At 45.6% G+C, this 12,672-nt stretch overlaps 1 protein-coding gene across 2 annotated transcripts in view; it reads left to right on the forward strand.

Moving 5' to 3' along the window:
* Window positions 1–7,827: 7,827 nt before the first annotated feature.
* The window catches only part of LOC119458413 (uncharacterized), a 77,312-nt gene continuing 72,467 nt past the window's right edge, over window positions 7,828–12,672 (forward strand). For both annotated transcript variants that reach the window (XM_037720250.2, XM_037720251.2), the window contains exons 1-2: window positions 7,828–8,005; window positions 8,886–9,010. In XM_037720250.2, the coding sequence (XP_037576178.1) occupies window positions 7,924–8,005; window positions 8,886–9,010 (207 nt within the window). In that variant the 5' untranslated portion in view covers window positions 7,828–7,923. The remainder of the gene's footprint in view (window positions 8,006–8,885; window positions 9,011–12,672) is intronic.

A 12,672-nucleotide genomic window follows, 5' to 3' on the forward strand; every position in this document is an offset into this window, starting at 1 on the left:
GGGAGGCCTACACATTCTTTCAAATGTTTGCAGCTTATAATGAAACATAACAGCCCGAATAAGCTACAATGTTAGAGACATACAAAATTCTATTATGACTTATGAAAGAGATATATACACAAAATATGCCACTACAACACTGTATCCGGATCATAAAAACAAACATAATGAGGGGAACTATAAAAAATATTGCAGGAATTGTTTTGAAGAGGCTGCTGAATGAAATCACATATGTAGATTCTAGATTAAATTTACCAAGCATTTCAGGTGAAATTAGCGACAGCTTATGTAATACCATATTAAATTGCGTTCACTCGCCCTTCCTGAGCTAGCAGTGTGATTGTTTGCATTTCTTAAGCGATTTAAAGAACGTCCTTTAAAGCAGATGAGGGAAGATGTCCCAATGTTCATGTGTTTTCCCGCACTTTCACCAGTGGCCGCTGTATTGAAGCCAGTGGACTGAATGAGAACGATCAGTTGGCACATTGCAAGGGAGCAAGAATAATTAAAGCCGCTATGCGCTTAAAGCACTATCACGTTTTAAGTCACCTGTCAACTCCTCACTACCATTCAAGACACCAGATTCAATCACAATGCATTCGCCCGATAATTCTGCGGTTATTGGTACACTCTTGCCCTGTAACCTTATTTTGTACTTAGACCACCACGAAGGGACCAATTTATGCAACTAATCAAGCACGAATCCATTCCGCACTGCCATGGTTAAAATGGCTGTGTAAATAACCCATAACATGGACTCTAAGCAGCAAATGGTATGTATGTTCCCGCTTTAACTTACTTAGCGCACTGACATGCCTAAACAGAGGTTCTTCTGCTCTGTCTGACGTACGCTAGGAAAATTTGTTGCACAATGACCACGAACCACGGCATGCCCTGTTGCGCGAAGAGCACGAAGAGCGCACAAATCGAATGAACCGCGCGAGCACTTCTCAAGCACCGTGCGTACACTGGCACACGCACGAACTCGGCAGATGGCCGTCTAAATGCCACGAAGGCCGCGCAGCGTAGAGTCCGACGCCAGTCATAAACTGCAAATAATCGTGACTGCCTGGAGTAACAGGATATTTTACGACAAGGGGATTCACGATTCACATGTGCAGCATCCACTAGTGAATTATGCAGCGTATATGCGGTATCCATTCGCGAACTAGAAAAACTATAAGAAGAAAGCTTCAATAAGCAGCGGAATATAACGCAACCATGCCGAGGTGCCAAAGAAAATCGAATTTGCCCGTGTTACATTGGAAACGAAGTTCCTCTAAAGGCCATGACATACCAATAACCTATGATAAAACGGGCCAAAACACAATCGAGAGAACCTGAATCGCAAGCGATAACAGCACGGTGTGATACGCAATATTCGATGGGTGCACTGTAACACAAGGCAAAGGAATAGGACGGGCACTTGACCTCATTTCTTCCGCTACTATACCTGTAATGAATCACTAACAAAGAGTCTGTAGGTCAGCTCTCTTATCTGCAACATTCTTGCGAAACGGGAAACTGAAATACCGCGATCACAGCTGTGTTGATGATATAGGCAAAGTGCGCAGACAGCAATTCCCGCATCCTGCCAAACCTGATAGTTTCAGTCCTGACGGCGGATCCCGATGCCAGGCACACAAAAGCAATCTTTCATCTGACCTTGATCCTCATACTGAGCTTAACGCCTTAAATACAACATCACTGAAAAGGCTCCTCACACAGCGACATGAGAATCAGGTTCAAGAGCAAATTAGTGCCCTCCACTCGGCGCTATTAATGCAAAACTAAGCTGCTCAACAAATTAAAACCATACAACCAAATCTCTCCACGCGCAGTGTCGAATAAGACAGCACAACACTACAATGCTTGCATGAGTGTAAAGGAAATCACGAGGATATTCGTCACACTTGTTTGTCGTGCCACGCGATGAGGAAAAGGACGCAAGAAAAGCAGTCGAACTCGTGATGGGAAAATCCAAACTACCTTTATGAAACTAAAACCAAACTACATTTACGACAACTATAAAATCAAACTACATCCACACAGGACCTTACGCCACATGACACGACATACATACAAGGCTAGAACAGCTAGGGTTGAAAGGAGTCCGAGAAAGAAACAGTCAAGAGAGCTCACGGTAAGGTGTACCTGAGACGAGGGCTTGCCGAAGTGAGGGGCGATGACGTGACGACGTCGGACACGCCTCGATGTTGGAGACGATGCGGAGCGACCGAACCGGAGACGACCAAACTGGAGTCGACCGCTCACTAGCGCTCATCGGTCAGCCTGCATCCGAGCCGCAGTGCACGTTGCAGGAATGGTCAGCCTGCCCAGCGGACAGATTGCGCGCGAGCCGCAGTGCTCGGTGCATATGCGGCCATTAGCTAGGCCACGAACGGTGCTCCGCCGAACAACTGACCAAGGAAACTCCTTGCCTGCGATCCGCAATGCTCGCGGCAAGTGGTAGCACAGCAGGCCAAGCCACGCTGCGAGCTGCAGTACTCGCGCTTGCGAACGCCTTGGCGAAGGGCAACGGTAGGGCGGCAGCTCCATGGACGGCCGTGTATTGGAGCCTTGATTGTCGGCGTCCGACACGTCGGCCTGCTGTCTTCCGTCTCCCGCTGGCTAGCCGCGTCTCTCGCCACGAAGCATTTCGCCACGTGCTGGCCATACGTGGCCCAATACCAATGGGCCATCGCTGATTTGGGGAGATCACTCGCATGCATGGTCAAATCGCGAAAGAACCTGCGCGCACTTTGTCGTCATCGTTTTGTTTCACTCATCACAATGACAAAGGACATCACAACCGAAAACAGGCAGAACCACACGACAGCCCAAACGAAGCGCAATTACGGAACTATGCACAGTCCAGTTTCACGCGGGAGCAGGCAGCCGCTGCCACAAGCTTGGACATGTACGCCGTGGTCATGTGACCGATGTGACGACGGTATCGCTACCTTGCGTAAGGTTGGATTAATGACGAATTATCCCGCCAAAAACGGCGCCGTCGAAAACCCGGTACGCTAGGTAATTGAACAGATACGGCTAATCTCATGAAAACGTTTTCAAGACATATTCACCCCTCGTTTTTAAGCTGTTGTGCTTGCGACGTTTTTAAAGCGTCGATTTTGGTCAAAAATATGTTTTAGACGTTGAACCCATTAATACGACGTTTTGGAGGCTTTGTGTGCTACCTGGGAATTGTTTCTCTTTGTTTTTAAATCTGTTTTTGTGTTATGACCCACTCCTGCCTAAGCTACCATACGAGAGGTCGGCAGTACTCCTGAAATAAATAAATAATAAATAAATAAATAAATTAATAAATAAATAAATAAATAAATAAGTAGTTCCTAGCCTATAAATTTGATCTGTCGTTCCTTGAGTCTTGACGTGTAACTCAGTTATCTTCTAGTGTGTTGCGCCACGTCACCTTTTCAATATTCTTGGTAAATGTTAGGTCTGGGGTTGTGTCCCTGTTTAGCGCCGTGCCTACTCTGATTGGAGTGCCGGGGTCGGTGACAAGCGTGAGGCCCTCCTTTTGGTGTGGTATATAGATATCCTCACGTGGTGTGTGGGGCATTAGAGTCTCCTCCTATCACTACCGGGTTTTCTCCAGCTAGTTTTAGTGTTTTCTGGAATAGGTTCTTGAATTTGTGCTTATGTTTCGTGGAGTTGCTATAAATGTTCAGAATGTTTGCTGGATGAGTTCCAATAGAATATTGTCTATGTGCGATATGCCTGTGTTGTGTTGCACGCACGCTATGTTTCTTTTTAACAGAGTGGTTAATGCCCCGGTCTGCCTTTCGGCATAGCCAAAAGATTTGTATCGTGCCAGGTTGGAGATCCCATGTGTTTCCTGCAGAATTATGACGTCCGGTTCATCCTTGTCTTCTAAAAACTGCTTCAAAGTTGACTTTTTTGTTTTTGTAACTTCTACAATTCCATTGCCATATCCTGAACCCTTGTAAAGCGCGCCTCATTTCGGGTGTGACCATGGGAGGGAGACGGCAGGTTGGAGAGAAGCTGATCTTATACAATTGTGCGGTTGTGATGTGGGTAAGGATTCTGGTGACTTCTGATGCACCAAAGGGGAGTCCATTACCTGGTGACTGGCTTGCCTCTAGGATGTCTAATCTACTCATAATTGCTGCTATTGCCTTAGCCATTTGGTTCCTCCATTCGTCCCGTTTTTTATTTGTCTTTTGTATCTCTACTATGGTCTTTTGGAATAGCGGCTAATGATTTATCTACCGCTGTGTTATCTAGTTTATCACTTCTGGCTTGGGCCCTGCGTTTTGAGTGGAGGGGGCTCATCCCCTTCGTCCATCTTATTGTCCGCAACATCAGTTGGATCTTTCGTGCTCGCGTGCGCAGTGGGAGTTACCGGAATTATTTGGCTTTTTCCTTCCTTGAGACTTTTTATTTAAACCCTCATATGTGCTACCATAATCCTCAACTGCGCGTTCTCGTAATTTAGTTCCATTATCTCGTTATGGCTTCTCACATGGGCACTAAGTGAAGGAAACCCTAAACGATTATGGAAGAAGTCATAGTAATGATCATGACTCAGCAAAATTGATAATGACTCAGCGAAAAAAGAGTAACACTCAAAAACCTCTGGAAGGGGTTTGCACGTGGGCACTAAGTGAAGGAAACACTAAAGGATGATAGCAGAAGTTATAACCATGAGCATGACTCAGCAAAAATGAAAATGAGTCAGCTAAAAAAGATTAACACTCAAAAAACCACTGAAATGACGTTTGACGGTGGTACTAGGTGAAGCAAAGACTAATTTGTAGAAGTTAGTCATTAGCATGATTCATCAAAAATGACAATGGCTCAACGAAAAAAGATTAACGTTCAAAAACCACTGAAATGGGTGCGGATGTGGGTACTAAGTGAAGGAAACAGTAAAGGATGGTGGTAGAAGCCATAGTCATGCGCATGACTCACCAGAAATGCCAATTACTCAGCAAATAAAGATTAACACTCAAAAACCGATGTAATGGTTTCGGATGTGGTACTAAGTGAAGGAAAAGGCTAAAGGTTGATGATCGAAGCCAATGTCATGAGCATGACTAAGGCGTTCGCCTTAAGGTTTCTTCGGCATAGCTAAAGGCAGTCCTCAGGACTCATGACATGAATTTCATGGCATGCATGTCATATAGGTCATGGAACAGCCGCCGACCTCTTGGTGCTCTTTTGGTAACTTGGTAACTGTTGGTTAACTTGGTGGCTCCCCGCAAAATGCTTCGCGTAATATTGATTCCCAGAGGGCGTGGGATCTGCTGGCTTTTTTTAGTTAGTTGTGTATAATAAACATTTATGCGTAGCATTGTAACGCTGCTGAGCCCTTTCGGCACGTATGCGAAATCACTCTGCCAACTCTTCTACGTTGAGGATCAGTTTTAGCGCCATGCTTAGGCTTCCGCTGCACGCCGGAGTGATTTTCGAACAGTCCCCTCAAGCTAAGCAAGGGAAGTGGACAAAGTGCAGTCGCCCGCACCGTCCTCATTAACAGGTTATCTACTTTCACTGCACTAGCTCGGCCCCACTGGATATGCTCTCCACTTCTGCGTGCTCCTGGCCTCTTGTCCGCTAAGATGTATTATCTAAGAAAAAAAATGGCCGCATATGTGCTTGCGTCGCTGCAAATGACGTCGAAAGACGATAGTCATCTGCCGCCCCTGATACGTAACACCCTTTCTTGTCCCCCCTCTCCCACCCCTCACACTGTGCCCCTGCCCTCTCACTCCTCCCATGATGAATGCACTGGAGGTTTTGCTGAATTCAATTCAAATTTCCCGCGTTCGCCCTGCTCTTGCATCATCTGGTGGGACCTTTTATTACTGTTGACTTAAAGCCGGCTAAAGATCCGCGGCTTCAGACAGCTTGTTTTTAACGTGCAGCGTCTCTTCGAAACCATTTCTAACGCGTTGATTTTTAACCGAAGAAAATCAACACGAAGGACAGAGAGAGAAAGAGAAAGGGAGAGAGATAAAGAAAGAAGTCGAGATAGAAAGAAAGAGAGAGAGAAAAATCACCACGAAGGTCAGAGAAAGATAGAAAAAGAGAAAGGGAGAGAAACATAGAGAGAGAGAGGGAGAGAGAAAGAAAGAGAGAGAAAGAAAGAAAACCACCATGACGGTCAGAGAAAGACAAAAGAGAGAAAGGAAGAAAGAGATATAGAAAGAGTGAAACAAATAAAGAGTTAGAGAGAGAAAGAAAGATAGAGAGAGAAAGAGAAAAAGAAAGATAGAAAATCACCACGACGGTCAGAAAACCAAGAAAAAGGTAAAGAAAGGAAGAGAGAGAAAGAAATAGAGAAAGAAAGGAAGATACAGAGAGAGAGAAAGAAATAGAGAGAGAAAGAAAGAAAATCCCCGCGAAGGTCCACACGACAAGGTTCGCTTACCCCCCTTATCTGGACAGGGGAAGAGCTGGTGATTTTTTTTCATTTGCAGCGTTTCTTCCGAAGCCTGGTAACAGCCGTATTCCTTAAAGCGGTTGTCGATTTCATCTCTCTCTTTCAATCTGTCTTTCGCTTTCTTTCTCTCTCTCTTTAAACGGCTCTCTCTCTCTCGCTCTCATTTTCTTTTTCTCTCGCCCATAGCAAGTTCTGTTGCATTAGTTGGTACAACGCAAGCGTGAGTGTATAGCCTAGTGGTTATGACGCTCGCCTTCGGACCGTGGGCACACGGGCTCGATTCCCGCCTCGCCGAAGAAGTTTATTTTATTTATTTATTTATTTGTTACTGCCACGCTCTGTCTGTCTGTCTCTCTTTCTTTCTCTCTCTGCACCTCCTCTTCTTATGCTCGGTTTCGGCCAGGCGGTTGAATCGAGTGAGAAACAGACTAAGCTTTTCGCGTATAGATAGCCCAAGAAAGACTATCGTCTTTAAAACCAGCCAAAGGTAGGCAATGCTACTCGGTTTTGAAGCAAGCAAACTTGACCTCCTATAAACGAGGAAAACATTTAATTCAGCTGGTCAAACAACGCTGCGGGTCAACGCGCGATGCTTGTGTCGGCGGTTACGTAAATTTGACGTCAGCACATTGGAACAAAAGCACATTGGAGTAGGTTTACTTTATAGGGCCCCTGCTGTATACACATGCGAACAGCAGACGTTCTTCAGCCGCTAGATCAGGTTCGACGGCCGACGGCTTTGCTCACTACTGTCACTGTGCTTTGGGTGTCGCTTAACTTTCTGAGCACTTGTTCTCCCATATAGCACGTAACTTTAGTATTGCTATTTTAGAAAAGCTTGGTCTTTGCCAGCAAGACGTTACAATGTTGTAATAAACGAGAACGTAAGCCTGGTTGTATTTCCAAACACTGGTAGCCCCGTCCTCCCCTGTCAGCTGATAATATGAAAGTTTTTGTTTCGTTAACAAGTGCTGTCCTTCGATTTCTTCTAAACATTTCTTTATTTTGCAATGTGAAAAATTGTAAGAATAACAGCTGCGGGCGCAGCACTTTGCTTTATTATTGGCCTCGACGGATCTGAAAGAGGGTAGGTTCAAGTTCTTATTCGTCCGCATGGCGCAGCTTGAGAATTCTTTGCATGTTTATGCTCTCAGAAATGTTGATGCTAATGTCATAGGTCTGCTTAGTTTTGGAGTAAATGTCCTGAGATATAGAGTTTTCCTAACTGTCGTGTGTTCCCAGAATAACGATGTCGACGAAGCACACAAGCCACACAAAGATACAGCTGTCCGGAAATTCTATGAGTGATAGGTTACGTGAAACATGTTGTTTAGGCAGTGTGAAAACAAGTAGTCCAGCAGCTGGAACTGGCAATGCATTTCAGTCCGTATGTGCCTAAGGCGTGTGAGTTCTTTCTGAAAGTGAAGAAGTATACGTAGGCTCCCAACACATGCTCGTATACAACCACTGATTTCAAGGCGTTAAGCGCAATGGCTTCTTTGGAGATAGTGTACTTTTGTTCATACAAGCCACCTACCATCTTGATTATGCTTTTGTTAACGACGAAAATAGGTCAGTATCACTACCACTGCAAAATACAGTTGCGTGCATTTATTTGGTACAGTGTCTATATAGTATTTTTCTTTTATTTCGTGATTTTGCTCTGGCTAATTATTTCACACTTGGTTCTTTTTTGATGTACTGACATGATCTTTCTTTTTATTGAAATATGCATATAGAGTTCCTGTGTGTACTCTGCATTATTTTTTAAGTTTTTTCGTGTGCCACTTGCTGTACCCAGGATGTATGAGGGGGGCTGTCAAGCTGTCTCTTAGTTTTTTCAGGGTTCTGTTTTGTTCGAAAGTGTTGCTGCCATCACTACGTAGAGATATAAAAAAAGTTACATTAATTGCATCATTGCCACGGGAGTTTAAAATAATGCTTGGGAAAAGTGGGTTAAACACAATCTTTGCGAAACTCTTTAGAACCGTGTACAACTGTTTTAAACTGTTCTTAATGGTTACGTTTTATGTACTGGAGGTGCACTGACACGGATGTAAATGTCTAAACCGTAACCCGAACCTAACGGGTCTATATCGTGTTTTACTCTCTCGGCTACATCCCTAAGTGTTCTTCCACGCTGCCAAGGAAGTTGACAATCCCATCAAGTTCCACAACGTTGATAATTGATTTTCAAAAGTAAAATTTGTGGCAAACTGTTTTTATATAATTGAAAACAACATCACTTGTGTATTACGACCAAATAAGTAAACTTTCGGGAAGTAAAAGTAAATGACTACTTAAGTACCTAAAAAGTCCTCTTTTCTTCAACGTGCAGGTGAAGTTTTTGTCTATAGAGAAGCATTGTTGAAACGTGTTTTGTTTAAGCACGAAACAGGCGCTCCTGCTCAGGTGCGATCGCTAATATTTCGCTTCCGTTGTACAAATCTAGAGCCCGTGTTTAACCAGAAACCAGAATGGGAAATAGAGGTAGCACTGTTCGAGGATGAAGAAGGTCAACACCCAGGCACTACTCAGCGGGCGAAAGAAGCATACCTCACGGAGTTGTTCATTTCAGTGAGTTGAAGCTTCTTGCTCTAAATTTCCAGTACTTTAGCGCCACTGGTGAACTGTAGTGGGCAGAATTCACTAACCGATATTTCTTTCAATTAGTTCCTGCCATTGCATGACTTTTGGTTAGCCAAGAGATACAGAAGCTTTTCAGCGCGCAGCTTGATTATCTTTTCGCGCTCACTCAGAATTACGAATCCTTTTCCAAAAACCAGAGATAATTATGTAAAGTAACATGTCCAATTAACACCAATAAGATTATAAGAATATAAAAATAGCGAGCACCACGAATTCCCAGTCGTTCATTCATTGGGGTATTTCGGTTCTGGCATGCGAATACATCAGAAAATGACTAAAAACACTTTATTTCAAGGCAGAAAAAAATTACGTATTTTTACCATAGAGGAAAATTGGCGGCCATGTGTGACCTGAAGGCGATGATTAAGTTATGCGAGAGCAAGTGCCAGCGGATTCCCGTTGCTTGAACTTTTCAAATCCGTCCGTTTGTTTTCGCTCACGAACAAACGGTTATTGTAATTTAATGAAATAAAAATTATAAAGTAGAATAAGGCCTTAAACCCAGCTAACACACTATAATAACGTTGTAATTCTTTGGCGAAATTGCGAGGCTTACTGTTGACATGTAATCTGCGTAGTCGAGTATATCGGTTAGTGAATTCCTTCGGGAAGCGAGCAAAATTTCCGCAAACATTTTATGTTCTAGTGCTAACCATTAGTAAAGGGCAAGACAGACAGACAGACAGACAGACAGACAAGAAACTTTATTTTGTCCTAAGGGACTATGTCGTAGTCGCAGGCCGCACCTGCACCGGGGGCGGAAGACCGTGATCTTCGGCCCTTTCGCAGGCCCTTTGGACAGCCCGAAGCTGGATTGAAAGGTCGTCGCTCTTGACGGCTTCTTCCCAGTCTTCTTGCCTGTTAAAAGGCGAGTGGTGCAATGCTGAACATTGCCACAGCATGTGATTAAAGGTGGACCTTTCCTCGCCGCAGTCGGGGCAGCGGGGATCCACACCCGGAGCGTAGTGGCTCAGCCTAGATCGAGACGGAAATGAGCCCGTCTGCAGCATTCTCAACACCGAGGCCTGGGGTCTGCCGAGCTTCGGGTGAGGAGCCGGGAACTGCCTGCGTCCCAGCTGGTAGTGAGCCGTGATGTCGTGAAAAGTAAGCAGCGGGTCCGTGGTCCGGTCGATCCCCTGCGAAGCCGGGCCCCTCAGACCGGCGCGGTTGACGAGACCTCGCGCCTGGTCGCGGGCCAGCTCATTGGGGTTGATCGAGCCGGGAGAGACGTTCCGGCCCATGTGAGCCGGGAACCAAGTGATGACGTGACGGACCGTGCCTGGCTTGCGGGTCCTAAGCATCGCCGCAGCCTCGGCCGAGACCGAGCCGGCGAGAAAGGCCATCGCCGCCGACCTGGAGTCTGTGAAGATCTGGGTGCGCCCGGGATCGCACAGAGCCAGCGCCACTGCGACTTGCTCTGCGACGGACGCCGTCGAGTGTTGGATGGACGCTGCGTTCAGGAGTTTGCCCTGGGGGTCAACCACCGTGGCCGCGTACGAGTTTGATCTGGGATACTGCGCCGCGTCGACAAAGGACGCGAGCTCTGGGTTCTGCAGGGCAGTCTTGATGAGTGCTCGTGCCCTGGCTGCGCGCCTGGCCTCGTTGTGTTGTGGGTGAACGTTCCTCGGGAATGTGGAGACTCTAAAGGCGTCCCTTTCTTCCTGTTGGAGGGGGACGGCGCACGACTCCGCGGCCATGGCGGTGAGGCCCGCCATCTCGAGTATTCGGCGGCCGGACTTGCTGGCAGACAGGCGAACGATCTGTGCCGTTTTCTGTGCTTCTACGATTTCGCTCAGGGTGTTGTGGACCCCGAGCTGCATCAACTTATCCGTGCTGGTCGTCACAGGGATACCGAGCACTCGTTTAATGCTCTTCCTGATGAGTGCGTCAATCTTGTTTTCCTCAGACCGCGACCAGTTTAGTGCGGAAGCCACGTAGTTGATATGGCTCATGAGGAAGGCGTGGTAGATCCTTAGGAGGTTGGCTTCGCTGATGCCACCCCTCCGGCTCGTCACTCGTGAGACGAGTCTGAGCATGTTTTCCGTCTTCGCCCTCAGGCGCGCGATTGTTTGCATGTTGCTGCCCTTTGCGTTGATGACCAGTCCGAGCACCCTGAGATAATCTATCCTCGGGATGCGCTGACCCAGTCTTCGTTCTGAGATCGATCGGTACTTGATCCAGCGGCATGTCGAACTTGCGGCCCTTTCTGTCGGGCCGGTACAGCAAGAGCTCCGACTTGGTCGGCGAGAGGACCAGTCCCGTGCCCTCGAGGAACTTTTCCGTGACGTCCAGGGCCTCTTGCAGAGCCTGCTCCACCGCTGCGTCCGACCCGCCCCCGCACCAGATGGTGATGTCGTCCGCGTAGAGAGCATGATTGAGATTGACGCCCCCGATTCGGTTGAGTCGGACCGATAGGTCTCTCATGGCGATGTTGAAGAGTAGTTATGCGAAGAGTAGTTATGTTGAAGAGTAGTTATTAAGTTATGCGAGAGCAAGTGCCAGCGGATTCCCGTTGCTTGAACTTTTCAAATCCGTCCGTTTGTTTTCGCTCACGAACAAACGGTTATTGTAATTTAATGAAATAAAAATTATAAAGTAGAATAAGGCCTTAAACCCAGCTAACACACTATAATAACGTTGTAATTCTTTGGCGAAATTGCGAGGCTTACTGTTGACATGTAATCTGCGTAGTCGAGTATATCGGTTAGTGAATTCCTTCGGGAAGCGTGCAAAATTTCCGCAAACATTTTATGTTCTAGTGCTAACCATTAGTAAAGGGCAAGAATGTAAAATTATTAAAAACTAGATTTGCATTCGATTGAAGAGTTTTGTGTTTAATGTCGTCGAATATTTGTTCCTTTCGGTGTATAAGGTTTAAAACAACTTATTAAAGCCTCAAGGGAGACTGAAAGTTGCATGTGGAGACTGTACTCTGTGATTCTGCTTCAGAATAGGTGTGGTTTATGCGCAGGGGACTAGTTCCCCAGCAAACTAAGGGGATATATGACTTCTGCTCGATAATTACCAGTCATTCAAAATCAATTACTCCCTTTTCGGCAGCGTATTTACGATTTTGATTAGATCTATTATTTTGTACTTGCCCCTTGTTTGCGTCGTTTTAAAACAACGTGCGTTGTAGTATCACACATCTCTGTCAGCGAACACTACGTGAACCTGATAATATTTTACCTTCTATTTCTCTCATTGTCGTGGTGCGGCAGATAACTGAAGGAAGTTATTTATAATCGAAAAGCATCTTAGCTGCAAGCACATGTAATATTAGTGAGTATAACCTGCCCGTACCGTAGTATATCAGCACGATTTCTTTTTTACATAGCTGACTCTGCGAAAACCTCATATTTAGTGTTGATTTTGAAATGAAAAAAAATTATATTTATTTCGATATTGGATAGTTGTTTATCCCAAATATTCGCATTAAATCCTTAAATTACATGGCATGCCTAAAATAGCACTCGATCAACAGCCAGTAATGGAACTTGACCGCTAGAAAACTATAATATTATCGTAACAGTTACCGTGCTTAGGATTCTTGCATAATTGTTATATAAGATACTGCAAGACTGAGCTTT

The sequence above is a fragment of the Dermacentor silvarum genome, chromosome 7, assembly GCF_013339745.2.
Source record: "Dermacentor silvarum isolate Dsil-2018 chromosome 7, BIME_Dsil_1.4, whole genome shotgun sequence".
Lineage (NCBI taxonomy): Eukaryota > Metazoa > Arthropoda > Arachnida > Ixodida > Ixodidae > Dermacentor > Dermacentor silvarum.